Genomic DNA, 24,216 nt, shown 5'->3' on the forward strand with positions numbered 1-24,216 from the left:
ATATATAGATATATATATATCTATATATAGATATAGATATAGATAGATATATATAATATAAATGAACCAGTGTTTCTCCTCACTCTTTAAAGCGAGTGAAGACTGATGTTCAGAGACACTTAATTCCTTCAGATTGGATGAAAAGCATCTGTGAGCAACAGATTTATACAGATTATTTATTGGATTTAGGACTGAACTTTTACAGCAGTTTTTAATACATGAATATTATTTGATATAATATCTTAAATTTCTTAGCTACTTCAAATAACTCTAGTCTTCAAATGACCGTTGTTGAGACTGTTATTTTAAAATACTATCACACAAAATATTATCACAACATATTTAGTAAAATTGCTTGTTGTAGTGGTGCGTAAACACAACCTTTCCATACTTATGTATCTGAACTGCATAACTGATCTTAGAGTGTGGTTAAATTATGACTTTAATATTTTCATAGATATTAAAACTTTGAAGTTGGAATTTCGTAGTCATCTTAGAAATAACCCAATAAATTCTTCAGAGCACCCCCTATGGCAGCCTTAGTACCAGCCTTGTAAATATCAAATGTTAAGTAGCCTCTTAGAGATTATTTGTCTATGCCCATCCCAAGTTTAGCTATATTCATCTTCCCATCAATTTTGTCCCGGAAGAATAGCATCCCCACAGCATTACACTGCCACTACCAATTCTAATCATGAGGTAGATGTTTTAAGCAGAGCCTGCAAAGCTACTTTCCTGTCAGAAATAGTGCTTTGCCATGTCCTAACCTCAAGGCCATAACCTTCAGTTTTTATGTCCTTTAACATATTTCACATGTCTTGTGGCGAACAAGTATTTTTTCTGGTTTTCGTTCAACATTGGGTTTCTCCTTTTCACGTTGCTAGCAGGCCAGTTATGTGGAGCGCATGTTTACAAGTTGTTTAGACTACATCATTGTTACCTAAGCTGTGATTCTCTGCAGCTCCTCCAGTGTCTCTGATTAATGCTCAGCTTGTCCAGCCTATCAATTTAGGTGGCACTCGTGTCTACATGGACCTGTAGCGCTGCCGCTGTATTTCAAGGTCAGACAAATGATTGAAGAGAGCTCCTTGATACATTTAAAGATTTTTCAACAGTGATGAAAATGTTTTATGTTGCATTTTCATGTCAAACCCCACTTTGGACTTTACCTGTATTTTCTCTTACATTGTCCCTCTTTTAGTCTTCTGTTGATTCATTAATGTTCTCTGGCAAACCTCTGAGAACTTAACAGAGAGATCTTTAGCTGTAAAAAACTGAAAACAAGCAAATTACTTGCTGTAGTGTTGATCTTTCGCCTAAATTCTTGAAAAAATACTTTACACATCTCAAAGGTGACAAAGTGTGGAAATAATTCACAAAGTATAAGACTTTGGCAAAGCACTGCATTTCTCAGAACTGGCTAAAGTTTGTTTAAAGTCCAGTTGAAGGCAGTTATGATATACCTAAAAGCTCAGCGACATTTGCCCCGCATCGGAAATGTCTGTTTTCATCTCCATAGACCTTTAGAACCTGTTAATGACAGGACTGCTTTTTTTTTTCTACCATACAAACATGTGGATAAGAATCTTTTGTGTGCATGAGACAACAGCTGCCAGAGTTATGCAACATGTAAAACATTTTTAAGGACTTTTCTATCCAGGACAAAATAATTCGGATCCTTTTAATAATGCCGCACATTTAAAAGGGAGTTAAAGATAAAAAAAAAAAAAAAAAAAGCAGATGCTCTATCCAGAACTCAGTGTTCCCATCCCTTTAGTTCCCCATCGCCCTGATTGTTTTATCGTGTATGAGTATAAAAAAAAAAAAAAAAAAAAGCAGCTTAGAAATACCTGGACAGTGTTAACTAAATGCTGCTGAGAGAATTTTTAATTACTCACGAATGAAAGATAATAAACCAATCTATTCCACAACATTGGTTAGTTTCAACTCTGACCGACTGGTGCTGCGTTCAAGAGAAAAAACTCAATGACTGTACATAAGAGTGGGAGTGAGCACTTTATGAGTCGTTTTCCGTTTACAAATTATTAACTGGCTGAAAGCACCATTGTGACCTTCGGCAGCCCCTCCCTGTGCTTTTATTACAAGGTGAATCCAGCGGGATTCCTGGCGAACAGCAGGCTGAAGGGATGTGAGTGTAATTCCACACTGCCATGCTGGACAATGCCAGGAGTGTGGCAGCTGACCTGTGCCGCAGTTTCACTGAGAATAGACTCAGATCTGCGTGGTAATTGCGCCCCGATTGGATTCCTTCTCACCTTACTCCTACACAATGCAAGAGTAACCCGAGTGCTGTCTCTTCGCTGTGTTTCTTTGTGGTTAATGGTGTCAGAATGTCCAGTCACTGTCCCAAAGTTAATGAGTCCAAATATGTTACTATTTTTGGTGAGTCTAACTATATTATATAGATCAACTGCTTGATGGAGGCTAAAGATTGGAATACCTTTAGACAGGGGAACAGGTGAAATACAAGATTGTGCATTTTCACAGATTCACACTAAATCTTCCAGTGTTAAAGTAACACTTTAAGTGTTAAAATTAACACCAATCCGAATGGATTTAATCGAACTTTGAGTTAAGTTTTGAATGCTGAATGAAAAATAATATTTGCGAGCAATAGTAGAAAATATGTCAGCTGATTACAGTACTAAGATTAGCTGTAATCCTATTATTAATGTTCCTGACATTATTTTTTAAACAAATTACATGCCCTGAAAAATAATGAAAACGTTTTTGCCATTTACTTGATCATATTTAGTTAGTTTAATAAAATATGATTAAGTAGATCCCAAAAACAGTTGCATTTTTTTTGTTTGTGAAATATCTCAATATAAAAAACACAGACTCCTACAAACTTTTAAAGGACGCTCCTTCCTAATTTAAGCATTTCACGAGTTTTAAATAAATACTTAACCAATCACGGTCACAAGAGGTTATGAACTAATGAATATTCAGATATATTCACTTGTTTCTTCAGAACAAAAATACAGCCAAAAATCATGGATTTGTGGATTGTTTGCTGGAAGTATACAGTATGACGTTATTATAGAGTTCTAGATAATGAAAGTCTATCCATCCGTCTTCTATCTCATCTATCTATGTTCCAAATTCAGCATATTTCATAATTCTTGCCATTAAAATAGTGGAACAAATTCATTGGCAATACAGCACAAAAAGCTTGCGTGCTTGTTAGATCATTGACTGTATAGAATACATGAATGTTTATTTTAAATAGTTTAACAGAAAATATTTTTTTGTGCTTGAGTCAGACAGCAAGCATATAATCTTGAGACTCCGTTTATCCTGAAAGTCAGAACCTCAATCTCAGCTTATCGTTATACTTGCCTCCTGTGCACAAGCTCACTGCATTTAAGAAAGAAATCAGAAGTATTTCTCAGGTTTCGGTTCCCATATATTTACTTAGAAACACATTATGTCAAAAAACTGTAATGAACAAGACCCAGAAGGTCAAAAACTTAAAAAAAAAAAAAAAGCCCAGGTCCAGATGAAACACAAAATAGTTAATGACAATAAGAAAAGATGGAAACAAACCAGTGTTGATGACATGAGGATCTGACCAAGAACTAAATGAAACACTAAGATCATACTTTACTTTTAAAATTTATAAGAAAAGAAAGTCCATGTTGAATAAATACAAGAACAACAGGCAAGACAGCAGCTTTAAAAAAAAATTGTCTCTGTTATCCTTGGATTACAGAACAAAGCAAAACGTCTCGCTTATGTCTAATCAGAAGAGTTACTTGTTCGAGAACTTTAAAATGTGTGATTTAGTATGGTTCATAAACTGATTTTAAAACAAGCTGATAAAATACTTACTTGCAGTAAATTAATTCAAAGAATTAGGGTATATATATATATATATATATATATATATATATATATATATATATATATATATATATATATATATATATATATATATATAATCAGTAGTTTTCAGTTTTTTTCTCTTACTTTAAACTAAAAGCAATGAATGCAAATAATTGAGCAATGTGACTGTCCTGCTCTTATGTTCAGGTTTCTTCAGACGAAGCATAACAAAGAACGCCGTGTACAAATGCAAGAGTGGTGGCAACTGTGAGATGGACATGTACATGCGCAGGAAATGCCAGGAGTGCAGGCTGAGAAAATGCAAAGAGATGGGCATGCTGGCAGAGTGTGAGTATCGCTGCATGTCTGGAGAGTTTCTTTAAGCGTATTTATACATGCAGACGTGGTACTGACTGATGGGAAGAATCCTGAGCTCGTGTCCGAGGCGAATCCTCATTCTCCATTCTGACAGGGTCTATCTGATCATCCTGGGATATTATATGTCTCTTCTATCATACAACACGACCAGCTTTTCTTTTGCTCCTTAGAATAGAAGCAGGCAAACAAAAAGGTTCACACTAGAAGAAGTCACATTAACCAGTGGTCATTAAAGCGGTTGTTCATCTTTCTGCCTGGCAACTGGTATAGTTGCAGAAACCAGTTTTAGTAGATGACAGCACAAAAGCAGTGAAAGATAAACTGGACTCCTGTTGCTCATAAATACTTTAGGACAGCCATGATCAATATTGCAGCATGGAAGGCCTTCGTGATACTATCTGTTCCCACAGTAAGAGCTTAACTAATTAGGCAGGAAAAAAATAAAAAGATTATTTTTTTCTCTCTCTTAAGGTATAATCAGAATTTTATTTATTTATTTAAATATGTGCAAAAATGATTGAATTTAATGGTAAAAATATCGTTAAGTACAGGGATGTTGCATAAATTCCTGCCTTTGCCTTAGATTTTAAGAGGTCGTTTCATTACGGGTCTAATCAAATGTTTTTGTTTTTAGGTTGTAAAAAGCTGCTTTGGATAAAAACCTGTGAGACATTTAACACAGAAACTAAAAAATAAATTGTTGCCAACAGGTTTGCTGACAGAGATCCAGTGTAAATCCAAAAGGCTCCGTAAGAACACCAAGACCTCCCCGGGACGGTCGACTGGAGATGAGACAGAGGGGGCAGAAAACATGGACAACAAGCAGGTCACCTCAACCACCAAACTGTCAAAGGTAAACACGATGCATCATTTCCTTACTGTAGGCAAGGCAGTTTTAGTCAATTAGAGAAATTGTAAAAAATATATAATAATTTTGTATTTGTTTGAAATTAAGGAAAAGGTGGAAATCACTAAAGAGCAAGAAGCACTCATGAAGCTCATTGTAGAAGCTTACAACAAACATCAAATCCCCCAGGATGTTACCAAACAGCTGGTAAGATTTGTTCAGCCTGATAGTGAATTATTAAATTAATATGGAATCCATTAGAAAAAACAATTAATTTATTATTTATTATGCTCTTTCCCCTAGCTACAAGACCAGTACAGTACAGAGGAAAACTTTCTCCTCTTGACTGAAATCGCAACAAGCCAAGTTCAGGTTTTGGTGGAGTTCACGAAGAATATTCCAGGTAATGAAGAAAATGTCTTTTGCTAAAAACACAATTTTACAGTTCTGAGAAAAAGCAGAAATACTTTGTGTTAGGTGCTCATCTATTCTCTAGTTTCTTTGAGTCAGAGTGCTTTCTGGGAATTTTTAACATGGATAAAAAATACCATCATCGTCCCACTGTCATGATCTGTTAGGAATCTGACCCACATGCAGAGTAACCACTCAGAGAACAAGGCAAAGGTTTAACTGGTTTATTGAAGGAGTAAAAGAAGTTGGATCTGGGACTCAGTGAGCCGTGACCCGGAAGTTTGAGGGGGGCCTTGTTAGTCCTTGAATCCAGACTGTGTGGTAATTCCAGAGAAGGGTGCACACATTGGAGGGCGGACAGGTTAGACAAGCGTTGGACCCGGAGGAGTAATGAAGTGGACTGTCACTCGGATTTCCGATGGGTACTTGAACAGAACATGTGGAGGTTTTCCCCTGCTCAGTGTAACTCGGTATTTTCCTTTCAGGGGAGAGAAGGTCCAGGTATCCTGTAACACAGAAAAGCTTCCCAAAACTGGCAAACACTCTGGCTTTGAGGTAGTGACAGTCCACTGCTCAAATACTCCTCCAGAAAACGATCCAACGAGCCGCAGGTGTGAAGGACGGCAAACGAGGACAGGGCACCACCTGATGGTGGAGGGAGTAAAAGCACACAAACAACCACAACAGCAGACCACACAAACTGGATTCCTAACCCCACAGTGGGAAGACTTGGGAAGACAGAAGATACAAGAAATAAAAAAGTAGTATAGTATAAAAGTAGTATAGTATAGTATAAAACAAACAAACAAAAAATCTCATATCCACTATATTCAAGAGACGAGAGAGGGATAGAAAACTGTGCAGCCATTGGTAATACATATTCAGGTTAAGACAAACTTTAGGATTAACAATAATAATGCACCCTATTCTTGTTCAGATCAAGAACCTGTGTAGAAACACTTGGCTCTTGGAAGGCGTGAAGGTTTTAGATAACAGCATCTGAAAGGACGGAGCTGCAGAGATGCTCATTTGTATATTTGGGATGCAATAGTTTGTCACTGAATGAGTTATCCTACTCTGCAATGGATTATGTTTGAGATGGAGTGTTTTTTTCTTTTACCTAACTTTTATTACAGAATTATCTTAAATCTACAGACCTGGCAATGAGGTTCACCCAAGAAAACTGAACTCAGCTGTTAAAAAAACAGAATCAGTCTTATTTTACCATGCTAAAGAGGGTTTTGAGGTGAAGGAGGTTTTTTTTCTGATTTTAAAACATTTAACTCTGACAGAAAAGTGAAAAGGTCGGTATTTGTTTTGTAGGTTTTCTGTCTCTGGATCATGAAGATCAGATCGCTCTGCTGAAGGGTTCAGCTGTGGAAGCCATGTTTCTGCGTTCAGCTCAAGTTTTCAGCAGGAAGATGCCAAAAGGACACACTGAAGTTTTAGAGGAGAGGATACGCAAGAGTGGTGAGTTTACTCACTATAGAATAGGCAAAGCTCAATTCCGTCGAATAAAAAAACCCAACTACTTCTTTTCTATTGTAAAGAGGTTCTGACTCAGTCTAAAGAAGTATTTGACAGCACATTAGTTAAATGGAGCATTTTAAACATTAAACTATTGATTAGCTGATTTAATTTGGGCATGTGGCTTATTCACTTCAAATCAATAATATCACTTCTATTCAGGAGAAAAATGCCTGAAATGTTTAGGAGATTCTTCTCAGATCTTTGAATTGTTTTGGGCTTAACTGTAAAAACAAATATACACAGTAAGTTCTGCTGAATGTCATGAGTTCCTCAGTCTTTTGTTCTGTCAGGTTAAGTCTGGCCTAATCTGGTTGGATTCTTGTTTAATATTTGATCGGTGTGATGCAGTGGAGAGATGTGCACTCACCTACTGATCCCAAACTGGGTGTAGGTTACACGTACATGTACCTTCAGTGGGTTCAGTTTCACTCTGCTCAGGTATGCCTGAGTCGCTTCAGGTGAAGAACAGCCAACCCAGCCTCTTTTTAGCCAACTGGATTAACTTATAACAAGCCACACACTGCCTCTCCATTTATACCAATAGCCTCCTTTTTCTCATCTGCTGGTTTTAAGGAGCATTGATATGTATGTGAAGTGTCAACATGTCAACCACGTTGACAGCAGCCGTGATGGCAGAAGTATTTGTGTTTGTCAGTGAGTCCCTCAGCACTGCTCCTGAGTGAATGGTGGGGATGAGAGATATTCACACTAAAGGCCAGTCAGGGAGAATAAGGCAGCAAGCTGTCTGAAAAGTCTATTGTTTCTTATCACAACATCAAAAGTGCCATTGTGCTCCTCTTTCCCTCAGAGGCCCACTGGCATTTCTGAAAGCTCTATGATGATGATGATGAGGGTGATGATAATGATGTCTCAAGGCAGACAGAGAAACTCAGTTTGCCGGATGAGCCTCAACAGCTTCCAAACATTAAACAGGAAGTTAGTTCAACGCGCTGTTTAGGACGGCAAAGTTTAATGAACCATTTATTTTAAAACCTTTCATCTTCCTTTTTCTCTTTTACTGTTTCTGAGCCGTGCAGTTATAAACTTGCTGATGAGCTTTAAATCATCATCCTGTTAGGAAAATTAAGTATGCTTGAACTTAAGGTCATGATCTGGTGTCTGAGGAATTTTCTTCTCGAATTCTTTCTCTAGAGAATCTGCTCTAGAGGAACCATATCAGCCAGACCATCAAACCCAGATGGTCTGGCTGTTGATTCTTGGCTTGAGCAATCTGTTCTAAGATAGGAAAGGATAAGATAAGATAAGATAAGATAGAATAAGATAAGATAAGATAGATTTTATTGATCTCACAGTGGAGAAATTCACTTGCCACATTGGCTCAATCGTCAAAAGAAGGTGCCAAAAGTTGGAAAAGGTGTATGGGGGCATATATAGTGTGTCCACATATATATAGTGGATCATGAAACAAAGAAGTAAGGCCGAGATTTAAGGTTACTTATTCACATATGTATTTGACGTTGTTCATTAAAGTCGTACCAGGTAAAGAACAACAGTGAGGTAGTGAGATAACTATAACAGCTGAAGTCTGTTATTTAACAGGATTATTGAACGGATTATTGCACAGGGTATTAAATAGTGATTGCACATTAGTGATTGCACAAGTTATTGCAGTTATAGTGCCGTATTGTAAAGTCTTATGGCAGCAGGGAGGAATGACCTGCAGTAGTTCTTCTTTTTACAAACAGGAAGAGCCTTTCACTAAAGGAGCTGCTCAGCTCCTCTTTAGTCTGGTGCAGGTGGTGACAGGTGTTGTCCATGGTGGATGTAAGCTTGGACAACACTAGCTTCATCATATACTGTATTTTCCTTCAGTTTTAAGATCATTCTTCCCTGAATTTTAATTTCTAGTCACGATGGTTACAATGTTTGAATGAAATAGGCTTCTCACTGAGAGGTAGTTTTTGGTAGATAAAGAAACATACAGACTTCTTTCCTGTGTTTTTTTTTTTTTTTGTCATTACACTGTCACAAGTACAGTGCAAGAAAATTCACCTTCTGCATTTAACCCATCCCCTTGGGGAGCAGTCGGCTGCCATTGTGTGTCACCCAGGAAGCAGTGTGGGGTTAAGGGTCTTTGCTCAGGCAGTCTGTGGGAGTGGGGCTCAAACTCAGAACCTCTGGATTCCAAGCGCAATGCCCTAACCACTAGTCCACCAATCTCCCCCTTCTTACTTTCATTTAACTTATGCACTTATGTTGCAAAGATTATCTTTAACACCTTCCTGTTAAAATAGTATTTTTAATCAAGAAAACAATCCAATCTGTGGTTCCTGTGTTGGAAATCTGTCTGTGTAATACAGTATGTAGTACATTATCATCAGTTTACATAAGTTACATTTCTGGCTTAGAAAGTCGGAGTCAAAGTCCTATTTTCTGCTTTAAAGGTATTTTAAAAGGAGGATTAGGATGTTCTATTAGTCTCTCCAAGCAAATGTATATTGTTCAGAATTGACCCTTAAATGTAACATTTGTTCCTGTGCTTTTGTATGAAGTTGATCATCTGTTTAGATTAAACTGTTGTTTAATTTATGCATATATTAAATGTAGTAAATTAGTAAGTTAAGGAAATACTTGAATGCTTAACATTTAAAAAACACACTTTTCAATCATTGATTGGTAAAAATTTACATTAAAAATATTTGTTTTTGCAGGTATATCAGAAGAATTCATCACACCCTTGTTTAATTTTTACAAAAGTGTTGGTGAACTCCACATGGTTCTGGAGGAACAGGCTCTCCTCACCGCAATAACTATCCTCACACCAGGTGAGGGATCTTTTCTTGTGAGGCATGTTTGCATTTTGATATCTACACTTCTTTAAAGCTCTTGGTACAATCAGAGTTCACTGTATTCCCCTCCAGACCGGCCGTATGTGAAGGACCAGCAGGCAGTGGAGCGACTGCAGGAGCCCATGGTGAATCTGCTGAAGAAGCTGTGTGTCCTGCAGCATCCACAGGAGCCCCAGTACTTTGCCCGCCTCCTCGGCCGACTGACAGAGCTGCGGACACTCAACCACTACCACGCAGAAATGCTCACTTCCTGGAGAGTAAATGACCACAAATTCACCCCACTGCTCTGTGAAATCTGGGATGTGCAGTGACGCACTGTGCAGTGAAGGAGTCTGGGAAGAAGAAACGGACATTCCAGCTCTAAGGCTTCATCGAGCCACTTCATACTGGGGGATTTAGTTCCTAAACAGCCATATTGCTTTGCTTGTGCATGACTTTATGCAAAACATATGGTAATATTTGTATGTTATAAACGATTTTTTTCATGTTCAACTTGTATTATTATCATTTGGCTTAAAAGCTGAAATTTAAAATACCCTTTTCTCTTTTTTCAGATTATTTTATGAAACAAATTGATGAGTCAAAGCAGTTCAAACACTGGAAATTGTAAAAAAAAAAAAAAAAAAAAAGCATGTTGCAAGAGATTAGTTTCATGATGGCCTCATTTTTATTTTATACTTAGAAATGTATATTTTATGTATCCGCCTCAATAATTGACGTTTAGAGAGAAGAGTGTATTTATGGCCTTTGTCATACAGTACGACAGGACACATTAATAACAGCAATTATACAGAAACATACCCTTTTTCATGTGGTATATGTGGAACTTTAAAATGTAATTGGATTAGGTTAGAATAATCCTTTTGAACCATAATCAACTGCTGAATTATTTATTTCCTTTATGAAATAAATCCTTTATTTAATCTTTGAGAACGTATTATCTCTTATTTATGGTTGTAGTTAACATGGTAACAGCAAGAACACTCTTGTGAAAGGAAAACACCATCCATCCATCCATCCATCCATCCATCCATCCATCCATCCATCCATCCATCCATCCATCCATCCATCCATCCATACATCCATCCATCCATCCATCCATCCATCCATCCATCCATCCATCCATACATCCATCCATCCATCCATCCATCCATCCATCCATCCATCCATCCGGTTGTATCGTTGCCTATCTCCAGAGTCTAAATGTGAGAGGCAGGAAAACACCATAGCAGACAATTTTTTAATTGCCAATAAAAATGATATAATATAACCTTTGAACACTTTTCAACCTTTTTTTTTTTATTCCTTTTTTTACCTACTTTCTTTTTTACTTGTATCACTTTAGGCTTGTTTTCAATATACTACATTGAACATTTATCCCTTGCAATATAAATAACCTGAATTGAACAAGCAGTCTTCTGTAGGCTGAGTATTTTGCCACTGCTGGTGTATTATTTATAGCTGGTGTTTTAGATGTAAATGTTGCTCGCTTTGAATTACAGACTACTCCAATCCAGATGAACTACCTTACAGAGACAAAAAGCTTACACCAAGAAATTAGCGAAGGAGCAGAATCTGACAATGTTCAGCCCTTTAAGCTCCGAATGATGACCAGCCTAAAATAACCTATATAGAGGAGAAAAAAAATCTTTTTTAATAATGCAGTGTTAGTAACGCAGCAATTTCGTTTCTACGTTTAGCAATTGCTGAGCCCATACTGACAGCTTAGGAAAGGTGATTATAAAAAGTGACTTCTTCTCTGTTGTTTGAGATCCTCAGAGGCTGATGTACAAGTACCAATTATTTTAGTTTGTGAGCACCAAATGCTGCCATGTGCCCCCACATCATCCTGAACCAATTCCAGGTGTTTTAGTCCTTGCCCAATAGTAAATACAAGCTTAGATTTGGTTAGACTGCAAATAGATCACACATCCATGAAAATGCTTGTTAATCTAGAGTTCCCTCACATTAAGATGTCTTGCGCACATTAAGATGTCTTGATATTCTCAGTAAATAGATTAGCTGTTATGTAGAGTAATGCCACTGCACCTCCTGAAGGATTTTTGGCCTCTGGCCATTCTAAAGCCTTCACAGTCTTCCAGGACTAAGCTGTATTTAACTCCATCATCTTTGCATTAACTCTGATCACCCTCTCTGCCCCAAACTAAAAAACAAAAGCATTTTTTATTTTTTCATCTATTTTAACAAAACCAAATGAGGCTATTACAGATCACGGCACTGTTTGCTGCAGTGGATTTTGTTAAGGCATATTCCACCTAACAGTGAAAACCACGCACTGTTTTTTTCCTAATTCAAAATCATAAGCTCCTTTTTCAATTAACTCAGAGGTAAAAGGCTTTTAATTTTTAAGGTGTATCAAAAATATACATACATTTGCAAGCCCGTAATTTTAAGCATTTGACCACTTTTTATTTTAAGGGGCTGTTTGGGTGTTTGTTCATACAAAACACATAAAGAGACCACAATATGAACATGGTGTGATTGCAGTTTTACCTAAATAAACATCTTTACAGTCTTATTTTGACCACACAATTATCACTTTTACATTAACAAAAAGCAGTTGTATGAGTTATAAATGCACAAATATAGGTATATAGGAACATATTGGGTATTTTAACTGGCAGAAGCTGCCGGGGTAATCCTGTCTTCTAGCACCATCTGGTGGAATAAACCACAAAAAAACTCCACAAACTCATCTTAGACACTACATTTCAAAGAGTATTTGTTCACTCATACAAATAATTTAAATCAGGTGTAGCAACCACTTCATGGTCCTTGGTGTGCAGCATCTACAAACATTTATGTCAGAATAGTCGCTCTAAGTGATTGAATTTCAGTGTCGAATGTAATTCGCTTTTTAATATTCCAACATCAGCTCTCAGTGATGCAACAAAATGGAAGCAATTGGGAATGACAGTAACTCATCCACCAAGTCATAGGCCACATCAACTGGCAGGAAAAAAAGGAATGCTGGTGTGCATGGTGCACAGAGGTCCTCCAGCCTCAATGTGGCCGTCAGATTAGCTCAGGAACAGTGAGGAGAGCTTTGAGGTATGGGTATTCTGCAATATAAAGCGTCAGATGCAAAGCAAACCTTTGCTTGATTTATTGATTGATGGAGGCTCTTAATCTGAAATGATAAGAAGCGCATCTCTTTCTGGCAAATTAAAGTATGAGTTTCTGGGGATATTTTTGTAAGGTTGTTTTTCAGGAGCTAGATTTAGCCCCTAAGCTCTAGTGATATAAATCAATTCCATCCTCCAGGCTTTGGACTTTGGTAGAACAATTTAAAGATGGACCATTCCTCTTTATTGTGCCGCAGTACACTAGGCAAGGTACATAAAGAAATGCATAGGAGAGTGTGGTACGGATGAGATTACGGTAAATGGCCTGCTCAGAGTCCTGGCCTCAACCAAAGAGAACAGCTTTGGGGTGATTTAGAGTGGAGACAGAGCCAGGCCTTTGTGCTTCTGGAAGAATTGCCATAGAAATGACATTATAACACTCCTTAAGCCTTATGCACAACTTTTCCAGAAGAGTTTAAACTAACCATAGCTGCTAAGGGTGAACCAATATTGTATTGAACTCTTTGGATTAAGAATTTGATGTCAAATAAGCTCAAATGTGAGTCAATGAAGCAGAGATAAAGCTTTTGGCAATATAGTTAGTGTTTCCATTTAACTTACATATTTAACCTACAGAACTAGTTAGTAACTACAGACAGCATTATTGACAGCTTATTATAGGTGGGATCTGTCCAGGTTGTTTGGGGTTATTTCTGCAGTGGGGTAGACCAGGAAGCCAGAGAATGTGGTGTACCTTCCCTGGTTGCTGTAAACAGCGTAGCGTTTGTCCTGCTGACTGTACAGCCATACTGTTTCCCCCCTGTCAAGTTGCAGCATTAAGCTCTGGCTCTGCATCTCTCTTCTCTTTGACGTGTCTTCGTCAAACACCATCGCCTGGACCTGCCCGCTCCCGGTCATCAGCTTTACAGAGACAGCCTTACGAGGGTGTTTCCCCACTGTGAAAGCAAAAAAATACACTCCAGGGAAGTAACAGGTGAAAAGACCTGAAGTTTTGTTGAAGTGGCCCCCTATGTTGACAAATTCCACATCAAAAGTGAGGGGAAGTTTGTTTTGGTGCCCGCCACTCTGACCCACAAACGTTGATGTGCGAGCCACTGAGAAGGCTGAGCGTTGTTGCTCAACAGCCGGATCTCTGCTCCGGGGGTCAGCCTGAGGTGGGCAGTTGAGGTGAGACAGAGCTGGAGAGGAAAGGTGGTTGCTGATATAACTGATCAGCTGAAGCTTTGGGTAAACCAGATAACCAGAGAAGGTGATGTAAGGACCAGCAGTGCTGTACACCGCATACTGGGGACTCTGCTGTAGAAGCAACCACACAGTGTCCATTTGCTTCAAACTGATCATCACACTCTGGCTTTGGACTTTCCTGCCTATCCTGCGGTAGTCATCATAGGCCATGGCTTGCACCTCCTCCCCATTCTTCACCAGGATGACAGAGAGCAGTTTTCCAGGGAACTTCCCCACAGAAAAAGAAAAATAATAAGCCCCAGGGATGCGACAGCGGAAGTGGCCGGTATCTGGATTAAAGTCCCTTCCTGTGTTGACCATAAGCTTGTTGAAAGTCACTGCTTTCTGCTTGCCTCCCACAACGCTGCTGGTCTGAGCGGCCGAGAAGGCGGAGCCCAGGCCCGTCGTCAAAGCAGGCCCATAAAGAGATGAAGCTCCTCCAATGATCAGGATAAGAATGAGGAAACATCCCAAGTGTAAGTGTGACCTCCAGGAAGCTAAAAAAAAAAAGAAAAAAAAAAAAAAAGAACAGGATTTAATAAAATTAGACAATAGAAAACACCAGGATAAAAAGGTCTAACTGGTGAAAAATATCAAGCAATTAATGATGTTTTGAAGTTTTTTTGTACAACATAAAATCTTTTTTGTATAAAAATGGGTATTTCTTGGAACCAGAAATTTGCTTCCCCACTTCTGGGTGTACTGTGAGCTGTTATACCATTACCTTCGACTGGCCACACGGCTCATCTCCTGTATTAAAACATTATAAGGAAGTCTGGCCACACTGTTGACATTAAATCAGAGTGCTCAATGTGAGCAGTAGCGCCTGTAATGTGGCTAACGTTTCTGTTTTCCTTGTGCACCGGGAAAAAAAGGCCTGCATTAGGTGCTGGTCCATCTGTTGCTGTGTGTGCAGAACAATGGAGAATTTCAAAGGCTTTACAAAGTTGTCGCAAAATATGTATAGACAGAATCATAAATGCAATGGACACAATAGTATCATCTAATTGTGTAGAGTGCATGAAAATACACACAGCTGTACTTTAATGTCTGAGTTGAAAATAAAAGAGTTTTGACATTTTGTACTCTGCTGTTCTTCCTCATCTTTTGCAGAAAGAAAGAAAAATTCTTAATTTCCTTCCAGCATTTCAACTTCACAGTGTTCCACAATGTGCCTAAAATGTTCATTTAAAGTTTGTTCTTTAGAACACTGTTCTTTAAAGGCAAATTACTAAAAGGTCATAATATTTTTGTAGTGAAGACTGCCTAAACAAAATCTGAATGAAGATAAAGACCAAAAATAAGAGCGTTGTAAGGTACCATATAACCATCGCACATATGCATTTCACTCTGTTTCTGCACTAAAAATCCAGGGCGCTAATGTAAAAAAGCCTTTCAGTCTAAGACCTTTTAATCTTTTAGTGTAATCTATGAATATTTTTAACTTAAAAATATTAACACATTGTGTATTAACACACACAGAGCTCCTTGAAATATAATAAAAATAGAAGGCAGAAACATATTTTTTTACAATAAACCTAAAGTATTTGATAAAAATAACATAAACTAAGACAATAAAATATATTTTACTTATTTCCCTTTTCTTTTAAAGATAATTCTTATAAAAAGTAGATATATATGATTATATAACCAACTGAAGATCGAACAAAAGCATTAAACCCACCTGCTGAGGTAAGTTGGCACAGACTTGACATGGCGGACTAAATCTTAGTCAGATTTGTTTGAGCTGCTGCGTATCCTGCTCTGTTAATGTAACTGACATCCAGTGGACAAAGATTTTGTCTAGGCAGAAATGTTTGGAGGAGGAGCTCCAATCCTCCCTCTGATTTATTGCTACTATGCTCTGTCATAAAATAGTAGCAGCTGAGCTCTGCAGACTTGTTTGCTTGTAGAATTGTTAGGTCTAACGTATCATTGTTTGGTCTACCGCATGTGTTAAACAAGACTGAAAATCTTACATTCCCTGGAAAAACAAAACAAACAACAAAACATCACTAGAATGTTTGAACAGAAAATGATTGAAAGTACTATTATATCAGTAAAATAAGGTTACGTTTTGTTAATTGCAATAAAGAAAAGGCTCTTCAGATATGGCGAAATTATATACTAAAACAAAATGTTGCTATAAAAAAAGGTTGTTTTCATGGGGGCACAGAAAGGCATCAAACAAAAAAACAGGGCAAGGGATTTGAATATATTAAGAGAGCTGCAAGTAAAATTTCCATTTAGTTAGGTTTAATCAAAATTCTATGTCTTCCAACCGAAAAAAGTATTTTTGGCTGGAAAATGTTCCTTTGGATTATCGTTAAAATCAAAATAAAAATCCCTTAGCATAGCGAGAAAAAAAACCCTCTAAAAGTTAAATAAAGCTATTATTTTGAATATTAGGTCTATACATTCATAATTTAGGAATTTTACATATTTTTGACTTAATTTAAGGCAAAATTGCTATTTTCAATAAAATCAGAATTAGAACTCAAGAAAAAACGATAATTTCAACTGTAAAAAGTTTGAGAATTTGAGTATTTTTTTAAATTTGTTTCGAAAAAAACCCCACATCAGATGAAAACTTGGATGCTATCTGAATACCACTGAATGAAGCTATCACCCTATTATTTTTTAAAGAATAAGTAAAACAGATTTATTTTTAAAGAAAAACAATGAAATAGATCCAAAGGATCTATCAGTAACCATGTCTCTTCCAGCTCATATCATCATTAGAACTTTTAGTATTTTGTCTTCAGTACAGGGGCCAAAACAGGGGAACCCTGCCCCCCGTTGCCCCCTGTCTAGAACCGCCCATGAGGCCAAACATATGTATACATTATTAAACATTAATCTGTTGGAATTAGTTAAAAACTTGACTGAATTGAACGTCTTCCGAATTAAAATGACACATTAAAGTTTTATTATTTATTTAATTTTTTTTACATGCATTCATGGTTTATGTTACTTTTGTTGGGGAACGTTTCAATTTTGGTATCTTTTTTTTCTTAAGTTCTATTTTCATAAATCCAAAAAAACACTTTCACAAAAGCAGAAACGAACAATTGAACATATGTCATCCATAAAAGTTTTCTTTCAGAAAAAGAACCATAAAACTAAAGAATGGGAAAGAAATGTTAAATTAAATTTAAAAAAAACACACAAACAGGGGTTTAGCTAAAGTATACTGCTATCAAGTCTGAAAAATGTAAGGCCTTCTTGTTCTCCAGTAACTTAATCGAGGCATGAAAACTTTTATTATCTACCTTTATTCGTTATACAGCGCCTCTATTTGACGTACCAGCTCTTTTGCTTTCGGCGTCATCACGCAAGAACCCGGAAGTGGTTTGTTTGCTGTCAATGCCAACCAAAGAGGGAAGGAGGTACTGAGAGCTAGAAACCCATATTTAAGACGAAATGGCAGGACTGCCCCGCAGGATTATTAAGGTACTTATTTGCAATAAAAAAAAAAAAAAAACATGTTTTACAGTTATACATAAAAAGTAATTCATAATCAAATCTCGTTTTTATTTTGCTCGCGGCACAGTTTCGTGTTCAACCGTTAGCATAAATTAAGCTAGTGTTGCTGTGATAAACTTCCGTTTCTTTTCTGTGCCCAGATACAGCGATTCACACAGCATTTAGAGGCTGAAAATATGAGTGACCAGTATGTCATAGGCCTGACTCTATCTGTCTACGTTAATTTTTCAAACCCGTTCTCGTTTCCAGATGTATTTTTGTATTTGACAGGATCACTGAATAAACCTGCTAGCTAACTAGCTGATTGATAGCTTCTTAGCGAAAGCAGCGGATTCATTATTCATTCATTATCCTTATTATGACTGAAAAAATGAACTATGTATATGAGCAACCGTTTTATCAAGTATGTAATGCAGTAATTTGTTGTAAACTTTATAGCTGTTCATTTAATTACAAACGAACGTCTCACATTTTAGCGTTACGATCGTATTTCTATCAAATGGAAACCTGGAAACATAATAAATCTTAGAAAAGTACAGGATTTTGATGTTGTCCTGGACTGGATAAGGCTTGAGAAAATGTGTAAATGCAAACTTAATCCTGTCTCACGTTTGCTTTTTAATAAACTCAGATGATCAAGAAAATGTCTTGTTTTTCCTGATGGAGTTGAATTAAATTTAAAATTTTCTCTTCCATTAATTAACAATCATGCATTTACTTAAACTTTGGACACATTTATCCAAAGTGCAAATTTTATTAATCTATAGTGATGTATTGTTAAAATTTCAAAACATAAGAAGCTTGGCGACGTTTCTTTTGGTCTACCTTCTTCAAACTATTAAAGTTGTGTTAAAGAACAGATTAATTATACTCAATGTGAAATATGTCTGCTTTAAATGTAAGGAATTATATTTAAAATTTAATAATATTGCAATTTTAGCCTGTTGGATGGAGTCTCTTAGCAGTAGATAATCACACGACATAGATGACAGTGCCCAAAATACATAAAGATTACAGAGAAAACTAGAAGCACTGATTAGAGGAACATAAAATTGTATTAATGGGAACTGATGTAATTGCCATAACTGCCTATTATTATATCACCTTTATAAGATTTTCTATCAACATGGCAGCTAAGGCTTTGTTAAAAAACTGGATTTTCCAATTCGGAATCAATTCTCATGTTAATTCCTTAAGATTGATAAATAAGTAAAAATCAAGTTTGAATGTAAAAACATTTTCCAATGTCCTTACAGCTGTTAACTATGTATCAATCTCCTGTTAAATGTTGATATAATACTATTAATGCTAGATGATATGGCTAGAAAAAGATAATCTCAGATTATTTTTCTTTACATTTCATAATAAAAATGAGAAATGACGCTCTTTTACTTTCACAAATAAGCTTTTATTTCAATCATCTGTACTGGGAGGTGGCCTTTATTTAAATGACAACTTAATTTAAACACATGCTGTAAGACAATCATGTTTCACAACAAACAATAAAAAATAACACACACTAAGTGTTTGCAGCTGGTGGTATGGCGCAGTTAAATAGTCATAAGTACACATAACAAAAAGGGCTGAACTGATGTCAGTCTGAGCTATTGAAGGATAAGGATTGGATTGGAGAAAAAAAATCACGGTTTTCTAAAAATTAAATCTTTATAGACAATAAGTTTGTTTAATTGTTCAGACCAATTAATCACCCAGCCCTAATTACTACTATCAATATTTTTTATAACTACATAGTCACAAAATTCAGGAAACATTGAAAGAAATGTTTTGATACCATTTTTGACACATTATATGTTGCTATAATGTGATTCATTATTCAAGTTGCCTATAAGTACATTTTTTATGAACCAAATATGTTGTTTATTTGATTCTCTATTTCTCATGTAAAAATGTGTCATTAAAACGTTTTTTTTTTACCATTTAGCTATTACTTTTTTGTTTGTTGAACCCATATTTCTTTTCCAAATAAAAGTAATTTAATAGTGAGCCAGGGGTTTTTGTGATAAGCAAAAATTTTAGAGGTGCGTAAAGAAGCAAATTGGCTGCCTAAAGTTGGTGGGAAAAGGCAGAAGGGCTGGGAACGGTACTCACTGGCCCGAGCCCTTGAGCCCCCCGAGCCGTGTGACTGGGGCAGGGTGCCTCTCTTCTGTCTGTGTTTTCACTGCATGGTTTTGTCTGTGGGTTATCTGAAACATTTCAGGAATCTCACTCACACAGAGGAAAAAAGATGGGGAAAACAGGAGTTGCAAGTGGCTGTGACTTTATTGGCTGATAATTTTATCCATTATATTTTGCCCCTTTCATTCTAGTTAAACTTGCGTTTCAGACAGCTACAATGGTTGGTGATTTTTTTTTTTGTATGGAAACACCAGAGGATTCACTAATGAACAATACATTACAGAGAGTTTTCATTCCTGATGCAAAGCAAATTTAGAGGTCAATTCAGTGGTGCCTCTAAGTTATGGCAACACACATGGGTGTAAAGAAAAGAGCATCTATGATTGTTTGAAACTTTTAAGAAAATGAAGACGGATATGCAGATTTTGTTGCATTGGCTTCCTGACAGTTTTACAGTTTGGTGCGAAAGTAATCATGCGCAGCCTCTCTTTTCTAACATCTCGTTTCACTTTTTTGCTTGATCACCGTTAAATAATTAGCTCATTTATAATCTGCCTAAAGCAAAACTATTACAACTAAACACAAAAATATGGCGAGCAAAGCGGTAATTTTTAGCCATAATGTGGGGTTTATTCAATAATACTGCAGTGCTGTTATCCTCCCATCATGTAGCTGTATGTGAATGTATGTCTGTTTTGTTTTCATCACCAGGAAACCCAGCGCTTGCTTGCAGAGCCTGTACCAGGCATCAAGGCTGAGCCAGATGAAGGCAATGCGCGCTACTTTCATGTAGTCATTGCTGGACCTCAGGACTCACCGTTCGAGGGAGGCACCTTTAAGCTTGAACTGTTTTTACCTGAAGAATACCCCATGGCAGCTCCTAAAGTACGCTTCATGACAAAAATATATCATCCCAATGTGGATAAGTTGGGAAGAATATGTCTGGACATTTTGAAAGGTGGGCTGGCCACATTTGAACAAATCAATTCCTCTTGCTTAAAGTGTTTGTCATTCTCACTGCAGCCAAGACTTTCAAGTCAACTCCTTTTTTACTGGAAAGGTGATGATATTTATCATTTTCACTGGTCTTTGATCCAATTTTCAGATAAATGGTCCCCAGCTCTGCAGATTCGAACAGTGCTGCTATCGATCCAGGCTTTGCTAAGTGCACCCAATCCTGATGATCCCCTAGCAAATGATGTTGCGGAGAAGTGGAAGTCCAATGAAGCTGAAGCCATAGAGACAGGTGAGAGAACCGGAGATGGTTTTGCCTTTTGTTTAACAAAAAAACAAAAAAAAGATAAAGCTAGACAGTGAAAAAATTATTTAAAACATAAGTAATAATTCCTTTATTGTCCTGCAGTGGGGGGAATTTGGATGTGACGTGGCATACATAGACATTACACACAATTATTAGCAATTAAAAAGGAAGAAAACAAAGTACAAAGACTAGTTTGATCTCAAACTGTAAATTAATATTCCACCTAGCTTATGGATCAGGTACTTAGAAAAGACCACTATCTCCACATCAGTTCCCTAAATGTTCACCTGTGTTGGTAAAGTGGGCGTGTGAAAGTCCCTCACCGGTTCATTTGTTTGTCGCTGCAATTAACATGAGAAGCTTCTGTTGACACCATCCTTTAAATCTCCTGATCTGCTGTCTGAACCCCGATCAGTGAGTTTATCCAATAAACATAAATGGGATTTTTTCACTGTTTACTACGAAACCTTTGAGACCTTTACAGGACAGATTTATACTGATATGACATTTTTAAGTAAATTTAGGTTTTCAAATAAAGTAACTTTTAAAAGCTAGTTTACTATATTCTAATCAGGGATAATTGACTAGTCTGCACTAAATACAAACAAAGATATCTCTTCAGATTTGTTTTTCATTTGCTTTGTAGTTCTATCATATGCAATGTAAATGAAATATATTGCAGTCTGATAAGATATATAAAAGTTTGAGTAGTAGAACCATTTTTTTTATATAAACCTTTCTAGATGTATTTTTGTTGCTTTCTATTCAAAATACTTGAGGAGAACTTACTGTCTGATGAATAACGTTGTTCAATTCTAATTCATACTTGGTGTTTTTCTCTTTACAGCAAAGACATGGACCAGGCTTTATGCTGGAAACAAAAATGAAGTGTAAAGTAACCTCACTGGAGACAAAAGTGAAAGTCAAGTGAACACAAATGTATGTGCTGCCAAGACCCGCTCTGGCTCCATTTGTATTTAAAGGACACAGTCTTTTATTTTTTATATATAAATATGTCTGTGAAAACAACTGCTGATATTCTGTGATCTCAATGCACACTAGTGCTGAATGACTCGTCTATGTCTAACTCACTACTATTCAAATGCATGGGCAGAGGATTTAGATCTACTCACCTGGCTTTCTTTGTCCGAACATGGGAGCCTTAACATTTCTTAGGGCGTTTGGCTGTGGTGGGGTTGAGAGGTTGGCTAGATGTGGAAGATGATGTTCCTTTTTTTTAATGTTTCTTTTAATTTTATTGTGTCGATCTTTGTTTAATAAAAGCATCTAACTACAACTAAAAGCCCTCTGTATACACTCGCGTAGAGGAATTTATCCTGTGTAGATCTCTGTTTCATTAGCTGCACTGTAATGGAACTAAAAACTGAGCCTGCCACTGTCATTTAAACGTCTCTGTGTTAACTTGGATGTACTGTAAGCCTCTGGATGGTGAGAAGTAGCGATGGAGAGTATGGACCTTTCCTTATTTTTCATACATAGAGTTATGACAGATTTTTTTTTCTATTAAATTGTCCCACTCTGCCTCTACTCACTACTCTTGTGCTTTTTCTTCCATTGTGGCTCTACGAGGCTCAGTTGTTTGCCTGCTCCCATCCCATATTTATTTCACAAAGGGGTGGTTCCATTGAGCCATGAGATGTCCTGTGATTTGATGGGAGGAGAAGCTTCCTGGGTGGCATTGAGATGATGTATTGTCCATGGATCAAACTCCAAACAGATCAGCGACGGCTCTGAGTCCAAACTGCTGTGATCGGTCTCTGTTCAGTTCAAAGTGTAAATTCTTTATAACTCTGAAGAGGCAGTTTGCTGCTCAAAATGCTACGAAAACGTTCACCTGCATAGTTTTATGTTCTGTAAATAAACTGTTGATTAAAAAAAGAGACCTTTGTGATTCTTAAAGGGACATAATTTCACACCTGAATTTGGGTTTTCTAACCTCTTACACCCTAAGGGCGTATAAATAAATTTCTGCCTGACAAAAACACACAAAAGTAAATCACTTATAGCCTCACAGGTATTAGATTTAAGAAGAAACTTTTGGTACGTCTGTAAAGGTAAGATGTCATAGAATGGTTTTCTGGTGTCAGCACCATTGTAGCTTTGACCCTGCCTGAAATATTAGGGACAAAATACAAAATATTTTGCATTTTTTGAACCTCGCCAAAATTTTCTTTGAAATAAACATTGCAACACACTACCAAAATATTATTTATAGCACAAAAAAGTAGTACAGACTTTTAAATCTAAATGTGTAAAAATATACCAAATTTGGACTCAATCAGATGAATCATATTTATTTTAGAATGGTATTAGTGAGAAATTTCTTAGGCGGAGAGGCCATTTTGGCACATTTATCCAAAAATGTCACCAAACTGCCAAATGTGTTTTTTACATCAATACTGGGGGTTTGTTAAAATTACGAGGTCACGTAGCAGCTGGACCCACCTGTGGGTCCGTAGGGTTCTAGGGGCTAAGGTACACTACATTTAAAATGGTCAAAAGAAATCTGAATTAAAAAGATGGAAATTATTTCCATTATTTTAGAATGTTCTGGTTCTGATTCTGGCAACTCCTGTTAGAAACCCAACATATTACAGCATGGTGCTGATTGTTTAATGTTAGTGTGTAAACACTGTCCTCTACCACTAGAGCGAGTCACTGAACTGTGACTTGCTAACATCCCTGCTTTAAACCAATAGAGGGACTTGGTTTCTTTTTTGGAATACCAGAAATCATGTTCATGTGTGAAAGTGAGTTTTTTTGTTTGTTTGTTTTATACAACATTTGACAGATAATAGAAAAAAAAGAAGCTTTGACTATAATAACTTAGGTGTTTTTGTTTTTGGTCTAATTATAAACTATGTTAAAAATGATTTAGGAAAGTCTTAAAACTGAAAACTTGCAGAAATACTTGACTATTTATGGTGTGCAAAAGGTTAATAAAATGTGTTCTGAGTCATTTTTTGTGCATGGTAAAGATCTTTTATCCATAACTGATAGAAATTAACTTATGAGCAGGTTTTGATCCATTTTGACATCTGTCCGTTCTTATGAACAAATTAATCCTCCATTTTTCAGCATATATTTTCAAAAAGTGAAATTCTGAAACATTTTAAGAATTGTGTTAACTTCACTTAGTTTACATCTAATGAAACC

The 24,216-nt window shown here is 36.7% G+C and overlaps 3 protein-coding genes across 3 annotated transcripts in view; 2 read left to right on the forward strand and 1 right to left on the reverse strand.

Annotated features, from left to right (window-relative positions):
- Positions 1–10,357, forward strand: part of nr1h4 (nuclear receptor subfamily 1 group H member 4) — a 14,654-nt gene extending 4,297 nt beyond the window's left edge. The window contains exons 3-9 of the mRNA XM_015403723.1: positions 4,057–4,197; positions 4,938–5,080; positions 5,183–5,281; positions 5,378–5,477; positions 6,809–6,955; positions 9,688–9,801; positions 9,898–10,357. Coding sequence (XP_015259209.1) covers positions 4,057–4,197; positions 4,938–5,080; positions 5,183–5,281; positions 5,378–5,477; positions 6,809–6,955; positions 9,688–9,801; positions 9,898–10,136 — 983 coding nt within the window. The 3' untranslated portion in view covers positions 10,137–10,357. The remainder of the gene's footprint in view (positions 1–4,056; positions 4,198–4,937; positions 5,081–5,182; positions 5,282–5,377; positions 5,478–6,808; positions 6,956–9,687; positions 9,802–9,897) is intronic.
- Positions 10,358–12,458: 2,101 nt separating this feature from the next.
- LOC107103881 (complement C1q tumor necrosis factor-related protein 4-like) lies at positions 12,459–15,917 on the reverse strand. Its single transcript, XM_015403735.1, has 2 exons — positions 15,841–15,917; positions 12,459–14,653 (listed from the first exon to the last, which is right to left on the reverse strand). The coding sequence occupies exons 1-2, from the start codon at positions 15,869–15,871 to the stop codon at positions 13,587–13,589; spliced, it is 1,098 nt and encodes a 365-aa protein (XP_015259221.1). The 5' UTR covers positions 15,872–15,917; the 3' UTR covers positions 12,459–13,586.
- A 1,568-nt stretch (positions 15,918–17,485) lies between these two features.
- On the forward strand, positions 17,486–22,931 carry LOC107103559 (ubiquitin-conjugating enzyme E2 N). The gene is made up of 4 exons (XM_015403300.1): positions 17,486–17,609; positions 20,490–20,736; positions 20,884–21,024; positions 21,887–22,931. Exons 1-4 carry the CDS (start codon positions 17,580–17,582, stop codon positions 21,931–21,933), a joined length of 465 nt encoding a protein of 154 aa, XP_015258786.1. The 5' UTR covers positions 17,486–17,579; the 3' UTR covers positions 21,934–22,931.
- The last annotated feature ends 1,285 nt before the right edge of the window (positions 22,932–24,216 follow it).

Source organism: Cyprinodon variegatus, unplaced genomic scaffold (assembly GCF_000732505.1).
Source record: "Cyprinodon variegatus isolate N-32 unplaced genomic scaffold, C_variegatus-1.0 Scaffold35, whole genome shotgun sequence".
Taxonomy (NCBI): Eukaryota; Metazoa; Chordata; class Actinopteri; order Cyprinodontiformes; family Cyprinodontidae; genus Cyprinodon; species Cyprinodon variegatus.